The sequence below is a fragment of the Physcomitrium patens genome, chromosome 18 (assembly GCF_059467195.1).
Source record: "Physcomitrium patens ecotype Gransden chromosome 18, ASM5946719v1, whole genome shotgun sequence".
NCBI lineage: Eukaryota > Viridiplantae > Streptophyta > Bryopsida > Funariales > Funariaceae > Physcomitrium > Physcomitrium patens.
In genome coordinates, this window is record NC_143427.1 from 11,084,167 (window position 1) to 11,103,709 (window position 19,543).

Sequence of the window (19,543 nt, forward strand, 5' to 3'; positions counted from 1 at the left end):
TATCCCCAACCCTTTTCACACCTGAATACTAATGAACCCACAATTACGCATGCAGATATGTTTCTATACGAAAAGAAGAGTATATTCAATTAACTCCATGTGTACTTATCCATCTCAGAAAAAATAACCATCAACAAAATTTCAAAAACAACACAAAACGAATTCTCGAAAATACCAAACTTCATCTGACGAGAACGCAGAGACCGGAAAAAATAACTTTTCAAGAACCGCCCAACCCAGGATGCTGCCCGCTGCCCGCTGCCCGCTTCCCTTTGCCCGAGAGAAATCGAGAACGGCAGCAAAAGATAAAGAAGCCCAGGATACGGAGAAGATTCCCCGGCCATGCCTGCCACGTACTTCCACTCACTCACCTATCGCCGCGTAGCCAAGCACCGCTAGACCGTGCAAGCTTCATCGCTGGCTATTGCGGCGACCGCACAGGGAGGGAGGTGGGGCGCCGTGGATATGGCAGGGGCATGGTGATCGACGGCGCTGCCTCCGCACATCACCCGCTCTCCTCTGCGCGTCGGGGACCACTACCGATCCCCTTGGGATTTCCCCCTTTTTTCTCTCACGCGCTCTTGTTTCGCTTTCTTTCTATTACCTTCATGACCTGCGATTTAGGGCGCTAAATTCAGTGGTTCGGTGTTTTTGCTTCAACCTTTTAAAGATATTTCCTTATCTTATCAAACATTATCTGGCTTGCTAATGCTACCCCGTTGTCATTGGGGCGAGGATGCACAGGATTTTTTTTTACATCGATGAATTTTGTAGGATAGATTTTTAATTATTTCTTAAACTGCAGTCAGGGAAGCTCTTTTAATTGATATTCATGTGTTGTCTTGAAGAAGAAAAAGAGCATCTACTTGTGAACGATGTGGCAATGATAAATCATCGAAAAGGAACGCTATAGCGGAAATTGAATTTCCTTAGAAAAGATTATTGATGGCACTTCGCATGTGGCGTGTGGCCACCGCACCGATGTGGAGAAATATTGTCATCAATTTTGAGACCGCCACTGGTTGAGTCTCTTTTCGGTCGCGCCATCCATTTCTTTCCGAATAAATCGTGTCTTTACAGCATCTTGGGGGAACCTGTTGGGGTTATCACACTTCAAAGCTCAGTCTGGGCTGTGGCTTAATGCACATGTTGTGCTCAAGTAGCGTTTCTGCGATCCTCTCCCTCTCGGTGCTTCATAGGACGATCTAAATTGATCGTCTGGTTCGACGTAGTGAACATTTTGCTTCTTCGGTGAGTTGGAAGGTTTCTGTGAAATTGTTTCGGGGTTTGTTTGAGCTTTTTGCATGGTCTGATGGAAGTTGTGGAGCGATAATTGTGTTCCTTTGTGTTGGCTGTCTAGGTTGCTGGAGAGTTGTGTTGGTTGTGAGGTGTCGTAGTGGTGCCGGAGGTTGGGTTGTAGAGTTTTGCGGAATATTGAGCTGTGGTGAAGCGAGCAGCTGATTCTTGTGAGGCATTGTGCTCATTCAGGAGTTTGAACCAGGCGTGCTTTTGAGAATCGACCTGTCATCATGGATCCGTACAAGGTGAATTCCCGCTGCCAACGCGATAACCTTGATGCGTGTTGGCGTTGATTGTTTTTTTCTCGATTTTGTTGTGTTGCGTACAACGATCGCAGTTCTCTCGTGGGAATTATGTTAGCGTAACCAGTATTTGTTGCTCTTCGGATTGTGTCATCTGGGACGTATGAGAATTACCTTCTCGTGTTTTTATTGCCCTTCAATTGTTTATTATTTTGAAATTTAGATGTTGGGTTTCAATATGAAACATTCGTGAGTAGGACCGCAGTGGTTTCGGTGTTGATGAGGTCTTGTCTTGGATTGTCTGCATGAATTGAATTGATTTCGAGCTTTGTGAAAATAACGTTTCTTAAAACGTTTATCACAGACCAGTTAGCGGTGCCGCGAAGGTCTTACGTCCGTAGATTTTGGTCGTCTGATTTACATATGATTTCTTATTTGAAGAATGTTTTTCGGCGAGCAAGCAAAAGCATGCTGTGAGATTACGTTGTTTCGTCTGGTTTCAAAATTGTCAGTACTCGAAGGTATTAAAGTGATTGGGAACAGTGATGTGGATTCTGAGAGTTGTATCCGATATAACTTGCATGCTCCGATCAACTGTGGATTTCTCGAGTACTAGTGGTTTTGTGAATGTTTTTTATTTTTTATTTTTATTTATTTTTAAATAAACCTTATGGAGTATGTCTTCAGGTTTCAAAGTTAATCTTTGCCTTTGTATGTTCCTTCATTGAGTAATTTATCTGTGTGATTGAGATACACTTGTGTAAATTATAAACTTACTTTTGAGGGTTTTAATGCTGGTAACGACACTGCAATGTTTTCACGGCTGGATTGAAATAGTGAAGAGCGTGGTGTAGTGTAATCACCTTTGGTTAAGTTGTTTTGGTTTGTGCCAGTCTGACAGATTTATTTGCTTGTAAATGGTTGTTTTACCGAATTTGCTGTGTTTGGATACAGTATCGGCCATCTAGCCAGTACGACACACCATTTTGGACCACAAACCAGGGAGCGCCAGTATGGAACAACAACAATTCTCTCACAGTTGGTCCTAGAGGTAAGCATATTTTCAGTGGGACATTGGTCGAACTAGTGTTGGGTAACTTGTAAGCAATCTTTTGCGGCAGAGTTGTTGAACCATACCTGTTAGGGCACTTCTTGACTACTCTTCTTTTATCCAGGTCCGGTCCTCTTGGAGGACTACCATTTGGTGGAGAAGTTGGCGCAATTTGATAGAGAGCGCATTCCAGAGCGTGTGGTGCATGCACGAGGTGCTAGCGCCAAGGGTTTCTTTGAGGTTACACACGACATTTCGCACCTCACATGTGCCGATTTCTTGAGGGCACCTGGTGTGCAGACCCCGGTGATTGTTCGCTTCTCAACTGTGATCCACGAAAGAGGAAGCCCTGAGACTCTTCGTGACCCGCGTGGATTTGCCGTCAAATTTTACACTCGAGAGGGTAACTTTGATATGGTCGGCAACAACATTCCAGTATTCTTCATTCGAGATGGGATTAAGGTACATCACATAAGGAACTTACACTCACTTTATTGGGATGCAAAGTGAAATGGGGGATTTCCTTCTTTTGCTGCTGAGTGATGAACTTAAGGCTATGTTTATGGTTTATATGGTGAATTAGAAGCCAGTTTTAGTGAACACATGAATTAAGCTTAAGTTGGCGCTTGGAGCTAGTATCCTCACCTAGTGATTTTCCGTCTTCGTTATATTGATGGTGACTTTGTTTTTGTACAGTTCCCTGATATGATTCACGCCTTGAAGCCGAACCCCAAGAGTCACATTCAGGAGCCATGGCGTATTATGGATTTCTTCTCGCATGTCCCTGAGGCCTGCAATATGTTCACTTTTGTGTTTGATGACATTGGTATTCCGGCAGATTATCGCCACATGGAGGGTTTTGGTGTCCACACCTTCAAGGTTGGTTTTGATAACTTGTTCTCACACAGGATTTGTAGACGAATTTCATTTTTTGAATTCTGTAAACGATCTAGTGGGGATTGGGCCTCCCTATGTATGTTGCCATTCTGATGATAATGTGTATTGGCGCAGTTGATTACCAAGGCTGGCAAAGAAACTTATGTAAAGTTCCACTGGAAGCCCACTTGTGGTGTAAAGAGCCTGTTGGATGAGGAAGCCGTTATGGTTGGAGGTGCCAATCATAGCCATGCTACCCAGGACCTCTACGATTCTATTGCTTCTGGGAACTTCCCCGAGTGGAAGCTCATGATTCAGACAATGAACCCGGCTGACGAAGATAAGTTTGATTTTGATCCTCTGGATGATACTAAGATTTGGCCTGAGGACATGTTTCCCCTTCAGGTATGTCTCCCTTAACGTTGGTTTCTTTTCTTTTTCTAGTCGGCAAAAAGTCAAGTGTCTTAATTGGTGGGTGAAGGCCACAGTCAACTGTAACAAGTCCTGCTGTCTTGTGAATTCCCGAGCTTAGCTGAGCTGAGTTCTTGTCAGCTTACTAGTATTTGCGAGTGAATTAGAACTTGTTATAAATGGGTCTTAGATAATGAGTACATGTTTGATAGGTTTTTTTAAGGTGCGAATTAGGCGGTTCTGAAACCCTAAGTTGTGCATTTTGCTCTAGCTCATTTAATTTATATCAGTTGGAACTTCATTCAGTTCATTCGCTTATAATATATGTGAAATTTTGGTGTTGCACGCAGCCTGTGGGAAGGATGGTGCTGAACAGGAATATCGACAATTTCTTCGCTGAAAATGAGCAGCTAGCTTTCTGCCCTGGTGTTATTGTTCCTGGAATCTATTACAGCGATGACAAGATGTTTCAGACTCGTATCTTCTCTTACTCAGACACTCAGCGCCATCGCTTGGGTCCTAATTACCTCATGCTGCCTGTTAATGCTCCTAAATGTGCACACCATAACAACCATCACGAAGGTTTTATGAACTTCATGCATCGTGATGAGGAGGTAAGTGTAGCAATCATCCTACTTTTTGCAAAGTTGAAGACTCAGAATTTGTGCTCCAACTAATTATTAGCTAATTAGTTTTACTTTTCCCTCCGCAACAATGCATTGTTCAGTGTATGTGAATTTTGAAGCAAAATATCCCACACTGATATTAGGAGATTATTTTTATATGCAGGTGAATTATTTTCCGTCACGATTTGACCCCGTTCGCCACTCAGAACGCGTTCCAGTTTCACAGAGCAGACTCTTAGGAATCAGGGAGAAGGTAATGCTTTGTATATAGTCTATTTAATGGATATTGGTTTAGAAATTGTTTTTGATCAATCTAGGCATACTTATTTTGGTTTTGTGGAACTAAATTGTATACTTCAAAGCCTGTGAAAAGTTACACATTGAGTTCTGGAGTTTAAAGTTATTTATGGAGTGTAAACTTATTATGGCAGGCTGTCATTCATAAAGAGAACAATTTCCAACAACCTGGAGTCAGGTTCCGGTCCTTTGATCCTGCTAGGTACGATTTTTTCTTCCTTGATCAACGTTTGAAATTTCTTGTACAAAATTGTTCTTAGCAAGTGTGATATATCTTTGCTGCAATCGACAGCTACAGTGACCAAGTGAGTTGAACGTGAAGGAATTGACTCGTGCTTTGGTATTTCTACAGGCAAGACCGTTTTATTAAGCGCATCATTGAGTTGCTATCAGACCCCAGAGTGACTCATGAAGTCCGTAGCGTGTGGGTTGCGTACTGGAGCCAGTGTGACAAGACATTGGGCCAGAGGATTGCCTCACACTTCAGCATGAAGGCAGCCATGTAGATACTTATTCTACTTTGTAATTATGTCTACTGGTTTGCGATATTATTATGGATTTGCTAGGAGGTGGATGATGGCCTGGTGTGCAGGATGTGGGGATGCATCTGGTGGGAAAGTTCCAGTGCAATCTTGAACTAAAGCTTGTTATGAACAAGTTTTAACATGAACACCGTTAATCTTGTAACTGGTCTGTTAACAAATTTCGAAGTCACTGCGTTTGGATTGTTCTGTTTCCTAGCATAGAACCTGTGTACGGCGGTTGCGATGTAGCGAAGCAAATCCATTCACATTCCTAGCAATTGCAGACAACGTAAAATCAAAATTTGTGATTTCCTCTTAAGTTATCAAATCTCCAAGCCAGGAATATTCCGTTACGCAAGTACAACTAGAAAAACCAACCACTCGAGTCAGGTGATTTCAAGCAGGGGCCAATTAAGTGGAGCTCTCAGAATCACCCTCTCGAAAAGTACTCCGACAGCTTTGCAATTACTGGTTAACCAGAATTCGAGTTGGCTACTACATGGCACAATCGTTGTACAAACTCTATTTCGCAGTCCAGCTTAGTAACTTTTGAGCAAAGTAATGCAAACAGTTGCAAAAAGAGAGAGCACTCCGATGTCGATACACAACGTAAATTAGTTGATAAGACCTACAACTCCAGTTGACAATTCATGCTCACAGTTGAAGTACCTTTTTATGCAGCATTACTTCATCTTTAAAATAACCAAACAATGGTTTAATTCTCCATTAAAGCAGGACAATTACATCGAAAAAAATGTTTTAAGAAGTTTCATGTGTAGCAATGATCAAATAGCCGATTAAAAAGTTGACGATATTCACTATTTGTTCATTCATTGAAATAAAAATTTCTATAAATGGCATCAAATACTTACGTACTTGTCTCTAACACTTTCTATTTTATGCATAATAAGTTTTTGTTTTATGAAACTAGAAGTGAACAATTAAGGACGACAAATTTAGGCGGAGTAAATGACTTTTGGGTTATCTTCACATCCTCAATTAATATACTGCTAAAATTGTACTTCATCTTATCCTGCTAACTAGTAGCATCCTCCAACGGATTCTATGCCGTCTCTCTCATTGGTTGGCTTTTAGTACCTCTTCATTCTATGCTATCCCCTACTGTTCCAACAGAAAATTTTCAAATTTGAAATAATCCCCAGATGCACAAATGAAAAGCATTCCACGAAAAGCTTTTAATCGAATAAGAAATCGTCGAGTTATTAACGAATCACGAGCTATACCATAGGTCTGCTGCGGCAGGCCTACGCCATCAATTGTGGTAAGCTGGAGTACTCCTCAAAATTCCTTCCGTCTTATCATTTTCCAGTCCACGGTAGGAAATAATTAGATGGAAGCAGAAAAAGTACGTATGTTTACACAACGTACTTTGTTAATTTCACAAAAATGCAGTAGATAAGGGATTTTAGGATGTTTCTGAAAACTATTTGCGAATTAGAGCTACATTGTTTCGCAGGAGTATGAGGTACTCAATTTCTAAATCAAAAGAGAACTTTCCTAGCTGCTCAAGTTAACAGCCAATCTGAGTGTAGATAGAAGGAGAAAAATACACCAGTTAGATATGATAGGCTGATAGAACAGCACTGCACATTTCAGCTGCATTTGCAAATGACGGGACAACAAAGAAGCCATCATGAATTCGACGTCAACTTGAAATTGAGAAGATTGATGATTGGAACATATTAAAGAAATCTAACCTAAAGTATATCCTCAACGTCAGATGAGGATTGAAAAAATATTAGAAAGATTGCGAACTGTATACAGTGGAATAGAGCACCTGGAAGTCTCGTCTGGTAAATGCGCATTCATTAGCAAGGTTAGAAAAGCTCATCTAGAACTGCCCCCCAACTTTCCCCGTCCTTTCCGTATAGGTTGCTTCTTCTCAACATAAGTAGAAGGAAACCATCCGGATTGACCGTTGCATTGTCCCTCCGACCATCCAGATGAAGTGACCTGGCGTACCAGGACCTCATCACCAACTGATATGGTAAGCTCTCCCTCATCTTCTCCAACAAAGTCATGTGTTGCAGTGGCATAGAAGCTTTTGGGCTCGGGGGCAGCAGGGACTTTCCCAGCCTCAAGTGTCGGCTCCTTGTCCTCATACCCTCTGTTACTTCCGTTCACAACGTTGTAAGATGGCTCTGGTGGATCCACAGCTGCCTGCCTCAAGGGATTTGAAGAGGGTGTTTCCGAATAAGAACTTTCTACAATGCGCCCTTCTCTGTGTTTAGAATTATGAGAGTCTCCGTTCCCGGAAACCGAGGGATTCGAGGATTTTTTTACCTCTGACTCAATCTCGTGATGTAATGTGTCCAGAATGCTGGTGACACGTTGAAAATATGCTCTCTCAGCCTCAACCATAGAGAGCATCTTGTGGAGAGTTGTTTGCTGTTGTTGGGTTTCAACTACGCTCATAGCAGATGTGGCGTTCTTTCCCATGGTGTTCATTGCTGAGATGATTTCATCCAGCTTCTGCTCAGCTGCTCGCAATTTGGCAGCGTGTTCTGGATTGCCGTTGGCGTCTTTGGTCTTCCTCTTCTGAACCTCGGAAGCATGACTATCTACGCTTTCGCGCAGACGGTCGTACTTTTGTTTCAAGTGCCGGGCATCCTCTAAAGGTGAACCTTGCACCATCGCCTTCAAAGGTTCTGCCACCTGCAAGGATATAACTCGGTGAAAGTTTTCCCGCTCTTTCTCCATCCTACCCCTTGCCGAACCATAGTGCTGTGTGGCCCTTGAGAGAGACTCCGTAACACTGGCGCCCTCCAACCCATACTTAGTGCAATCCTGTCCAAACCTGATTTCGATCTCGAGTTGCCTTTTACCTGTACTCACCAAGCCCTCAACCCCCTTGACAACATCTTTCTGAAAATGCTTTGCAGCCCTAGTGGACGTGTAGAGCCTCTCCAGCTCCTGATGAGTTTGTTGATGCTCAACTTCATCCAATATTGAGCTACCACTACCACCGCTGAACTTTCGGGGCAGGTGGAAATTACCTTTCAAGAAAGCCATTTTTCGAGACTGCAGAAATCAGCCCAAGCATCACCTTCAAACTAACAACTTCCAACTGTTCAAACAAGAAGATAAAAAAATCAGATCCTCTTCAACTTTCATATCGGTTTGACCTTTAAAACAGGACCTCCAGTGGCTGGAAACTACATTAAAAAAATAGGACTAAAACTTCAACAACTAAACATAGTGCCGTGGGAGTTTGTCACTGGCGGCGAAAGCAACCACTTTCGTGCTCAATCCAAAGTAGAGTGGAATGCGTAAAACATCCAGGAGATTGAAGATAAAATAAACCATTAACTACTTTTGAAATCATTGATAAATTACAATTTCTCAGATTTCGTTACCAACAATGTTCTCGAATTTCCAATAATTCGTTTTTCTGCTGCAGTTGAAATACGAAGTGCGCACTGTGGAAGTTTGGACTCCGTGACGAAACCCAAGATTTCAAATTACAATTATCCTCAATTGCGCTTCGCGGAAAGGTCGCCATTCGCGACTCAGTTCTTTTTGCGAACCAAAGTTTCAAATGAATACAAGCAGGTGCGAGTGCAACGAAATGAGACACGAACACGCCTATCGTGTTAAAATTAGCTGCCAACCGGAAATACAGAACTGAAGCTCACTAAAACACGAGCTACTGTCGACAACGGGCTACACGCGCTTCACCACTCAGCTGACCAGGACCCAGTTCTTAAAAACATACCAACACGACGCTCACACTGGCTAACAGCCATTGTGAAAAGGATCTACTGAGCACAACCCACAACCAAAAGCAACGTCTCAATGGAAACTCACCCCAGATAACGCCCTCGGCACAAACTGCAAAAGCTTACGAAACCCCAGGATCTCGATAAACCAGAACCCAACTCCCCTCCCTACTCGAGCTCCCTCAATCCTGCCTTCTCGGATCCGCCGATCCAGCCAATGCAGACACACATTTCCGTGAACCACAGATCTCCAGCGCCTCGCGGAGCTCCCGCCCGAACCCTCCTCACCTTCGCCGACGCCGAATCAAGCGCTCCATCGGCGTATCTCCACACTCCACACTACTCTCTTCCTCACACTCTCTCTCTCTCTCTCTCTCTCTCTCGCTCTCACTCACTCACTCTCTCAGAGTGCAATGTCACAGACGAAGGACGAAGAGGAGGAGGGGGAGGAAGAGGCTTCGTCTTGGATGAGGAATCCGTGGGCACCCACCAAAACGCAAAATGCAATGGCGAAAAAAAGGAAAGCGGACAGTGGAAGTGAAGCGAGGGGCACGGAAATTCTAAGCGAGGCCTCTCCTTTCTCCAAAAGAGCGCACGGACCCACTCACGTCATGTCATGGGCTTGGCTTGGATTAGGGTTCCGGGGAGTTGACTCCCCCCCCCCCACCCCTCACGCCTTCCCCTGCACATTCCTGACCCTGTTTTCCCATGCAACACGGACTTGCTTGCTTACGTGTCCATATTACTATTGTCTATGTGGCAATAATTGTGGTGTTGCGCATTTTCTTGCAGTTTGTGGGTCTTTAGATCTAGAAGTCCATTTGGAAAGGTCATAGTTCAAAAGTGTTTTGAAAGCCCACCGTTTGGTGAGGAATGTTTTTTTTTGATTTTGTGAGGAAATTTCTGACCTTGAAGACTAGTGCAAAGTGAGAGTAGGCCATAATATGGACTATGTTGTTTTTGAATTATGATTTTAAATATAATTTTTTTTTTCTTGTAAAACTTTGAATAATAAAATAAAATAAAATAAAATGAGAAACTTTATTTTACTTTTTTATGTAGATTCTTTTAGCAATTTGAATATGATTCTTTTTAAATTTTTGAAAAAAATTATGCATAGAATGGGTTAAATACAAATTCCAAGAAACACTATTTGTTCTCTTAGATGTTTTATCTAAGTTTAAAACCAACTAAGGAAAGCTTCTTGATTTCAACTAATTACAAGTTTTGAAAGTTGAAACCTTTAGCCTTTTCTTCTAAACATTAAGTTCTCCTAATTGCACCTTTTGTATATAGATTTAGACCTTTTAATATATTTGGTATAATGGAAAGTTCATGTTGAACATTAAGATTGTGGATTATTTTATATTTTTTTAATTTAAGAAAGAAGAGATATATTGAACATACATATTGTACACAACTTGTTTTTAATATTAATATTAAGAAATGTGGCCAAAAGAATTAGATTCTTTTGTGTATTGTTAGTAATAGGAGTTAATGATTATAATGCAACATGTTTATTGTTTAATATATATATATATATATATATATATAACTTTAATAGTTTTTGTGGTATGATAATATTTTTTTTAATTAAGAGATTTATTAATAAAAGTAATATGTATATAATATATCCTATATATATATATATATAGAGAGAGAGAGAGAGAGAGAGAGATGTTAAAATGACCCACCTATTTACTAAATCAATCCATCCTATTGTGGGGAACAAGGAGAGTTGTGATGAGAGCTAGGAATGGAGAGAGATGAACATGGAAAGTTGGGATGGAGAAGATTGGAAATAGATGGAGCATGAGCTGGAAACAAGGGGGGTTAAGTTAATAGCTATAATTATAATAATGGTTTTTGGAGATAATCCATTTTTCTAATGATGGTTATGATAGGGTATGTTGATGCAATAAATGAGCATGTCATTTTAACATTTTCTTATATATTTTTGAGTATTATAATATATTTTTATTTTATTTTTATTAAAAATATTTTCTTTATTTTCTTTATTTACATATAAAGCTGAGATATTAAAATTAAAATTTGCAATTAGCATTTTTTAGAAAAAAAATAATCCTTTTTCATTATTTTTTGATTGACATAATAGAGATAAAGAATGTTATAGCAATCAAGTCAAAGAAAAAAATAGATCTTTAAGTTTTTAAAATATTCTATTATTTATAATAAACATAATTATTTTTAAAGATGTAAAAATAAGAGATCTATGAATAAATGTACCAACTCATAATATGTTTTTGTAGAAAAATAACCATAGATTCTTATTTATAATATTAAAAGAGCCACAAGTATACTTTTTAAAAAACTATAATATGAGATTGTTCATGTAGAGCTTCCAAAACATCAATTATATATTTAGTTATATATTCTTTGCAACCTTTATATCAAAATCAAGGAGCTATAGATAAAAGTACATATTTTAATATAGTTTGGATATGCTATTACCAAAAATAATATGATTTTTATTTTTTAATGACTCTAAAGAGAGGGAAAAAAAAATGAATAGTAAAAAAAGATATATTCATTGCATTGTACAAATTTATATTTAATTGTGTACAATTCAATTTTAAATGGATTTTTTAAAATCAAGATAAACAATCACTTTCAATACACATCTATTATATATATATATATATATATATATTTATTAATTTATTATCAAGTGTAAATTAAATATTCATAATTTTTCTTCTTTGGAATGTTTTGCAATTTTTATTAAAAAAACGGTTTTGTTTGCAACTGTTTTTTATTATTTATTTATTTATTTATTTTTCTTCTTCTATTATTATTATTATTACTATCATAATTATTTATATTAAAATAAATTTCTATCTTTACAATAGACAAATTATTTACAACAATCTCTATTATAATCAAGTATAGTGTTCAACTAAGTAGATGCAATATCTTGTTCAAGTATAATAAAGCTTCAACCTCAAAATCTTATATCATTCTTTAAAAAATTTAATGATGATCATAAAGCAATTTGGTTTTGGATGCTAATTTCTATGTAGATTTTATGTATTAATGATTCTATAATTTCTAAAATCCATCTCACATAAAATATTAAAATAACTTAACAACAAAATAATTGACGTCATTCAATTATTTATAAAATTATTTAAAAAAATTATAACTAAAACCTACTCTCTTTTAAACATCTTTTTATTACTATCTTTTGTGTGATTTGTAGTGATTGTGCAAATAAAAAAATAAAAATGCTCTTTAACTCTTATCAAGCCTTTAAATTAAATTTTAATTAATTTCTACAACAATTGTTTACCATAATGCTCAAATATTTTGTTGATAAAGTATAAAATCTTACAAAAGAAAAAAATCATATTAAGAAATATAATAAAATCTACAACCAATATCGAAAAATGATCTATATGTGCAAAATATCAATAATAGAGTAAGAATATTTAATAGATCAGGTTTTATCCTTTTTTTTCTTCATCTAAAAATCATTAAGGATAACACATACAGTTTGAATCTCAGTAGATTTTTGCATCTGAATGACAATTTTCTTCCATTTCAAACAGTTATACAACATTGCAAGGCACAAATCACGTCCTATTCATTGAAAAGGGTAAACTCAAACATGGTACATCCTGAGAGATTGCGTTGAAAAGCTTGAAACCATTATAGGAAGTTATCAGAGCAGCCGTAACGGTCACCCTTGAAGTTGCGGAGAATGTCAAAACCAAGAATTTATAGAAAGTTGAGCAGTATTCATTCACTTGGAAAATGTCTGTATATTGCATTAGAAAGAGCTCATTCGCTGCAATCACCTCAAAGGTCGAAGCTGGAACTCAACAACCCCTCTGTGTAGCTTCAGTCCAGCCCAACATATTCAAAAGCGATTTTTAAGCTTCGTTTAGTTACTTGGATGGTCATTGCTGTTCAATTGTTCAATGAGAGAGTGGATCAATGGCATAAAAAACACATAACCTGCTCTGCTTTCTATGTAGTATAAAATGAGACGGATAGACCATCTTCTAAGTCGAGTTGGCCATGCAGTTCCAATCGGAAATCGACTAATCTCCAATCGTCATACCAAACCCAAATTTGTAGTTTTTCCTAATATGGTCAAGCTGCAACAAGCATGCTACAGATTAGCTGATAAATAAACATTTGCAAGTGTCACTGGTGCATTGAGAGGCAGAAGACATTGCAGCACGCTGGTTCATAGTCGACCAAGACAAAACTTTATCTGATAGAGATTTCACGATAGCGTTTTGAAAAACAATAAGATTACACCAACTAATGACAAATCTCTTCATCCATGCATTCCACGACCAGGTTCTGGTATTCTTAATTTCAAGTTCAGGAGAATGTAAGCTTGTCGTTACAAACCAAAGATAAGTACGTCTGAACGTGTTAAGTGAATGTTGACTAACCTCCGCAGAAAGCAAAAAAGTAAGGCCAGATGTTAACTTCTCTTCCAAGTAAGCTGTTGTGCAGTAATTGGTGTTTACCCTGCCTCTCAACCGACACTGCAAACAGACCATAAGTTGCATTAGAATGTGAGCACAACTTAATCTACCATGCGTAAGATGGATGATGAGTGATGTAATTACGAATCGTACGAAATCTATCTCCTAATGAGACGACTGATATTTCTGTGTTGAACGACAACTCTGAAAGAGATTACCTGCCGAATGAGATAATCAAAAGCCATACTGGTATTTGCCTCCCTGCTATTCCAATTGTACACAAAGTCCGAAGCCACTGATAGCTGAAATAATCAAACGATTTAAATTAAAAAACCACTGTAGTTTCTCTTCATAACACTAATGTAGCCAGAACATCCAATCTGATCGAAACTCATTGTTCATGTCAATTCTCAACCTCATCCCCAGGTTGTGATTACGTGGGTACCAACCATGGCCAGGGCAAAAAATAAACCCTTAACCCCACCTAGTGGATAGTCCTCACAGTTCCAATCAGGATATTTGCTTTGTTCTGTAGATATGAGATGTCCATCTTGGTTGAGCAACCCTCACGGATGTTGATGTATGGCAATCTATCCAATTATAAGAATTGATCATATCTTACAAGTCATGGACTTCCTCTTACGCTACGACATAATGTAATCGCTAGAGGGGAGGAACTGCAGCAATTTTGATTTAGGACCGAGTCGCCTAATCTTTACCGCTCAACTCTTGTTGTGCATATTGTCGGCTCTTTAACTCTTTCTACAACTCCTTAGCACTTCATTTTGATATTAAGTGATTTTTCTAGAGCCAAGCTTTTGATCTTAAACGTACTGAACTTCTTTCTTCACACATATGTTAACAGCGTGGCAATAGAATTAGGTCGAATTTGATCCTCGCGCCTCTCGACCATGTGAGGAGCAAGTGGCAAATTTGGTATATTACACGGACTGCAACTAGAGCCATTCGAGGAGGAAATAGATTGTACAAACATGGCACTCGGGCTACTATCGGAACACGGGGTGGACACACAGTTTTGACTGCAGTAAATCCTAACAACCCCAGTTGATAAGTGAGATAGTCATCCAAATGCAGGATCCTGGCTTTATGAAACAATTGATGAATTATTAATTGAAAAATTAAATGCTTGTAGGAATCAAGATGTTACCTTGTCGGACAATCTTTGAACATAAGTGAAGTTTATTTGACCTTCCGATTTCACGTGACCTGTGCAAATCTGCACGCCAATGTTGTGACAATCAGAGAAGATGATTTGCCACAATTCAAGCACTACCAAATCGGTTCCAAGATGTGAGAAACTAACCTCTTTCTTTGAGTTCTTGGTTGTTTTTTAATCAATGAGATGACAGCCTACAATGCTGAACTAACCTGATATTTCTAATGTAGTCGAAAGTATATGAACTGGTCAGAATTCAAGGGAACTTGGGTGGAGGATGTGGTGATGGAATAACCAATTCCACTGAAACATCTAAATTGCTCAATCATAGAAGATTGGGTACCTCATTGAAGATATCAATGTGATACGTAAGACCACTACTGTTGAAAAGCAAGGGCAAATTAGCCAAAAAATGGTTTTTTGCACGCGGTCTTAGACACAGCTACCTTACCACAGTATCAGCTTTATAGCGAGCTGCAAGACCCATGCTTGATTTCCGTTGATGACCGAGCCAAATCCCTTCCCCTCCAAGTGATAATTTAGGCGTTACACTCTGCTCCACCACTAATCGATAGTAGTCAAGGCCTTATAAACTTCACGTATAAATTGCAAATAAAAATAATCTCAGATGTCATAGCTGGACTGCTTATGATGGACAATCATCTGTAAGATAGAAAGGTACAAATCGACTCCTCACCGCTCCAGTAGATTAGAGACAAGATGCCTTGACTGACTGGCATGTAATTTGAAGATCTAGTGCATACCGAGATGACTGAAGGAGAATAATTTCTTCATAGAGCCGCTTTTGTGATTAAAGAAAGATGTTGGAACTCACCTGCATGTAATTAATACCGTAGTAAGCATTATTTCCCATCGTCAGCCGAGCTTGATAGTCATATCCCTGCAACAATTTTCATATGAATGTGAACAGAAGCTGATAAACAAGAACAATCTTTTAAAGCTTTATGGAGACTGCCAATAATCGACGTGCATTTTACCCGACTTGAAGCAATCATTTCTCCATTGAAGCACTCTCTATAACTTATATCACCTCCCACATTCTACATGGCACTTTGCATGACATTTTACTCCCTTACTAAGAATCAGAAATTCAATGTGATGCAATGCGTTGAACTTTAGATATATTTATTATTTTAAATGACTTTCACAACAATAGATACAGCTAGAGACCTTGTAGTCGAAGTTGAACATTCCGAGCGTAAAATGCGGCTCATTTGTAAGCTGGAATGTACAAAAATACTGTTAGAAACTGTACGGAATTAGGTAGGATTTACATCAGAACGAGGGGAACAAGCGGTGGATTGTTTTCGGAATAACTAGAATATCTGGTAAATGGTTTAGCTGAAGATGCACATCTTCAGCTTTCTAAGCTGCTCCATAGCATATTAAGAGTATTAAGAATATTAAGAGACCATTGACTATGTTCAATCCGTGCTACATAGCACGATGCACACAAAGTACAAGATGGCCTTTACAATATCTTGTATGGAGTTCTACTGCTTTTGTAGTGGAAGAGAAAATACGATCGTATTAAAAAACAAACCTGGGCATCGGCTTTAATGGAAAACCGATTGTTGACATCATACTTCACTTTAGCTGACAAACGTCCCTCCGACAGAATACGTCTCATCACCAAGACTACGTCCATCTTGCCCTGCAACTTGCAAAAGAAACAGCTTAAGTGCAGCACAACTTCGAAATACTTAATCAAACAATGTGTTGCAATATTTGACTTTTTTCTTTTTATCGAATAAGTTAATTATCAACAAACAGTATCCAACTTATCTTCACCTTTTGATCAACAAGATTAGCACCAACGTCGAAGTGACCGGTTGATTGTTTTTGTACAGAGCCGCTATTACCGGGAAGGTCTATCAAACCCATGAACACTCTGCGTACCAAATTTATTGCTTCTTTAATATATAAGAAAATAAATGAAAATATTGTGCACGAAGGATAACAAAGTTGAACCATATACTAGTAACTTGATGTGATGTTGGAACATTAAGAGAAGAATCTTAATTCGTAAGTGATTAGCAAAGGTGAAAATACCAAAACACTTGACAACTACGGGTCTCTCAGAATGACGTTTATCAAAAAGCACGTCTAAGCGATTCTTTATTATAAAATCCAAAAATTTATGCAAATAATTCGGATGATAAGCTATAGCAAGACGTCATACAAAGAATCATATCGCAACATTGGTTGGGGATGATGGCATGAAGTGATGATTAGCAAATGGCATGAATACAAGAACATGCACGTTAATATGTTCTTAAACCAACTTCAACTGGAGATCCTCACCTATTGCTCATAGCAAACTTATTATTCACCGCCCTGGAAATGTCGAAGCGCAAGCCTTCGAAGTGTTCAGGCTTCAAGGACACTGAAATCGCAGACACTCAGTTCATCAAACAAGATGTAGGAATTGCAAGTAAAATTTTGTTTCAATGTCGATCATGGACATAACAAAGCTCGACTGTGTTAATCAACTTGTTAGATCAAACTGAGGTTTACAATGTTTGTAAAGGATTGCGTACTGTGCTCACCAAGATACTTCAAATAAAGTTTCATAGTTTCACCTGCTTTTCGAAACTAATGACCACGAGAAATCCAAACCAGATCACATTTTATTTATGTCTATAGACTGTGATGAAAATTTTACAATGAACCTGGAATAAAATAAACTGTATAATACCAGTACTGGCATTCAAAGCAGGAGAACTTACTGTACGCTTCGCGCGTGATCTCTTCGTACATTACAGGGCACGGCAAGTTCGTGTACTCAGGAAGTTTTATGTCATCTCCACACACGGCGGCTGTCAAGGCATGATGAGGGGAGCAATAGCTAATAGCTGACCCCATCCTTACTTCACCTTGTTGCAATTCAACAGAACCACGTAGAATTGTTTGACCCTACCACACTATGTGACTGACTCGTATCTGTTTGTTTTATATTGCAGATCCTGGAGAAGGGAGCCAATCTTTTCGAAGAACTTCATCTTGCCGGCTCTAAAAAACCAACATGAAAACGATCTTCTGCTCCAAACAATCCAGCATCCTTCCTCTCCATTGAATGAAATGAAAATCCTCCCTGCTTCCACACAAACTTCGTGACACCAACAGGACTCTCTTCCTACATTTTGTGGCCCTAGATTCAAGGCATGGCCACATTTTCCTAGCAAGTCTTCTTTGAGAGTCCTAACGTAGCAGACCTCGAGACAGGATATGATGTCTTCCAAGAGCGTGGGAATATCGTGCGATAGGTATAAGAACAGACTCCCCAATTATCTACAGTGAAGATTCAGACACTAAGGCACAACGCTGGCATCTGATGAGAAGCATTATGAGTCGAAAATCTCGATCTTGATTGTAAGAAAACACTTCAAACTCCATCCTCGGTCTTCAGTCTATCATCATTCCAAAATTATAAAATGTCATAGGTAAGCAATCCTTGATAAACAGTACGCACGATATCACATGGTACACCCAATGAGTGAGCGAGTTCAGGGTGGGGGAAAGGGAGGGGTTTTAGGGTATTATCGGGGTGTAGGAGAGAAAAGAAAAAGCACGAACAAGGTTCAAGGTCAAGAGGCATCATACTTGAACCGCTGCAATCCTTCCCCTTCTTTTCTCTTGGTGGAGGCTCTCGCGTTCTCCGAGCGCTCCCAACAGAAACCGACTCATGGAAGATTATCGCCTATAATTCCTTATGTTCCTTGTGTGGATTTAATTGGTTAATTTCAGTACACTTAAGCTGCTGCTGACTTTTCAGAAAGATCATCCCGTTTCCCCCAGGCAACTTTTCCAACCGAATGCAATTTTTCGTGATGCACAACACGTGATTCTACATAGTCACGTCTGTGCTTATACTTCTTACTAAATAGTTACCAGCCTCTTATTTTATGGATGCAAGGGGCAGATACAATGAGCAAACATGTCACTTGACCACATACTATTTTAATCCCACAATTTCGTTTTAAGTATTTCTGTGATGCTAAAGAGGATCAGTGGGTGTACGGTTTGGTTGCCATTTTATTCCGTAAGCGTACAGAACTCCAACTGGACAATGCTCTCAAACCTGCCCCATCACCAATGCCAAGTTGTGGGGCCCTCTTTGTTGTTCAGCAGAACCTGTGGTAAGAGTGCAGCTGACACGTCAAAGATGAACAAATTGAGAAGTATGGACAACACGCGATCTTGAAGAGGCCAAGGTTGTTTCCAAACCAAAAGATCAGCCTCAATATAGATTTGACCTGAGTCCTATGAAAAAAAGAATCTATGAGCCTCTAAATCAGTGAAATTTCCTTAGTTAATGTAAAGCACTGTTATAAATTGAAAAACTACACAGAAAATACAAGAGGTATTTCATGACATTTTTGTGACATGAACCGAAACCGAAAAGAGAGCAGTATTTCAGGAATAGCAAAGAGACGTTCCATTCACATGCTGAATATGAATAACTGATCAGCTTAATTTCACAGCAAGGTGCTCATAAAGTCGTAAATATCATGCTTGCATAAATCGTAAAAATATATATATATATATATATATATATATAAATTGAATCAAGAGTCGTATATAATAGCTATAAAAGAGCATTCCAGCTTTCGTATAGAAAGTTGGACGTTAACGATCTGTTTCTTCCATTCTAGCATCAAATCACATGCATGACAAACGTGATGTACATACAGTAATACCCAAAGCTGCAGCAACTGTTTACAATGATCTACCTGGTTCCAGCCGAACGGATTAGAAACTCAGAGGTTAGTCCACCACTGCACATGCAACCAAATTTTCCTTTGTTAAATCAGCG

General features: G+C 38.9%; 3 protein-coding genes across 5 annotated transcripts; 1 reads left to right on the top strand and 2 right to left on the bottom strand.

Annotated features, from left to right (window-relative positions):
* Nucleotides 1-1,144: 1,144 nt before the first annotated feature.
* Nucleotides 1,145-5,489, top strand: LOC112295181 (catalase isozyme 2). 2 transcript variants are annotated; one of them, XM_024546406.3, is made up of 10 exons: nucleotides 1,145-1,251; nucleotides 1,361-1,544; nucleotides 2,496-2,592; nucleotides 2,717-3,054; nucleotides 3,289-3,471; nucleotides 3,604-3,873; nucleotides 4,230-4,493; nucleotides 4,669-4,758; nucleotides 4,937-5,004; nucleotides 5,155-5,489. In XM_024546406.3, the coding sequence occupies exons 2-10, from the start codon at nucleotides 1,530-1,532 to the stop codon at nucleotides 5,306-5,308; spliced, it is 1,479 nt and encodes a 492-aa protein (XP_024402174.1). In that variant the 5' UTR covers nucleotides 1,145-1,251; nucleotides 1,361-1,529; the 3' UTR covers nucleotides 5,309-5,489. The 2 variants fall into 2 exon arrangements, with proteins under 2 accessions (XP_024402174.1, XP_024402175.1); XM_024546407.3 differs by having other exon boundaries at nucleotides 1,489-1,544.
* Nucleotides 5,490-6,973: 1,484 nt separating this feature from the next.
* On the bottom strand, nucleotides 6,974-9,644 carry LOC112295182 (SH3 domain-containing protein 2). Of its 2 annotated transcripts, none has more exons than XM_024546408.3 (2): nucleotides 9,155-9,644; nucleotides 6,974-8,414 (listed from the first exon to the last, which is right to left on the bottom strand). In XM_024546408.3, the coding sequence occupies exon 2, from the start codon at nucleotides 8,357-8,359 to the stop codon at nucleotides 7,175-7,177; it is 1,185 nt and encodes a 394-aa protein (XP_024402176.1). In that variant the 5' UTR covers nucleotides 8,360-8,414; nucleotides 9,155-9,644; the 3' UTR covers nucleotides 6,974-7,174. The 2 variants fall into 2 exon arrangements, with proteins under 2 accessions (XP_024402176.1, XP_024402177.1); XM_024546409.3 differs by lacking the exon at nucleotides 9,155-9,644 and adding an exon at nucleotides 8,704-8,862.
* Nucleotides 9,645-12,785: 3,141 nt separating this feature from the next.
* LOC112295422 (mitochondrial import receptor subunit TOM40-1) lies at nucleotides 12,786-18,467 on the bottom strand. Its single transcript, XM_073540898.2, has 12 exons — nucleotides 18,331-18,467; nucleotides 17,457-18,137; nucleotides 17,032-17,113; nucleotides 16,519-16,618; nucleotides 16,271-16,381; nucleotides 15,898-15,948; nucleotides 15,542-15,607; nucleotides 15,158-15,259; nucleotides 14,698-14,766; nucleotides 13,748-13,831; nucleotides 13,494-13,589; nucleotides 12,786-13,187 (listed from the first exon to the last, which is right to left on the bottom strand). The coding sequence occupies exons 2-12, from the start codon at nucleotides 17,590-17,592 to the stop codon at nucleotides 13,131-13,133; spliced, it is 954 nt and encodes a 317-aa protein (XP_073396999.1). The 5' UTR covers nucleotides 17,593-18,137; nucleotides 18,331-18,467; the 3' UTR covers nucleotides 12,786-13,130.
* Nucleotides 18,468-19,543: the final 1,076 nt, after the last annotated feature.

Excerpts from the sequence above, each read along its gene's own strand:
- LOC112295181 (XM_024546406.3), top strand. Across the intron at positions 3,472-3,603 it reads TTGGTGTCCACACCTTCAAG|TTGATTACCAAGGCTGGCAA; the intron begins GTTGGTTTTGAT and ends GTATTGGCGCAG. Across the intron at positions 4,494-4,668 it reads TCATGCATCGTGATGAGGAG|GTGAATTATTTTCCGTCACG; the intron begins GTAAGTGTAGCA and ends TTTTATATGCAG.
- LOC112295422 (XM_073540898.2), bottom strand. The coding sequence starts at position 17,592 with ATGGGGTCAGCTATTAGCTATTGCTCCCCTCATCATGCCTTGACAGCC. Across the intron at positions 16,619-17,031 it reads AAGTTTGCTATGAGCAATAG|AGTGTTCATGGGTTTGATAG; the intron begins GTGAGGATCTCC and ends TTTGGTACGCAG. Across the intron at positions 14,767-15,157 it reads GCTATAAAGCTGATACTGTG|ATTTGCACAGGTCACGTGAA; the intron begins GTAAGGTAGCTG and ends ATTGGCGTGCAG.
- LOC112295182 (XM_024546408.3), bottom strand. The coding sequence starts at position 8,359 with ATGGCTTTCTTGAAAGGTAATTTCCACCTGCCCCGAAAGTTCAGCGGT.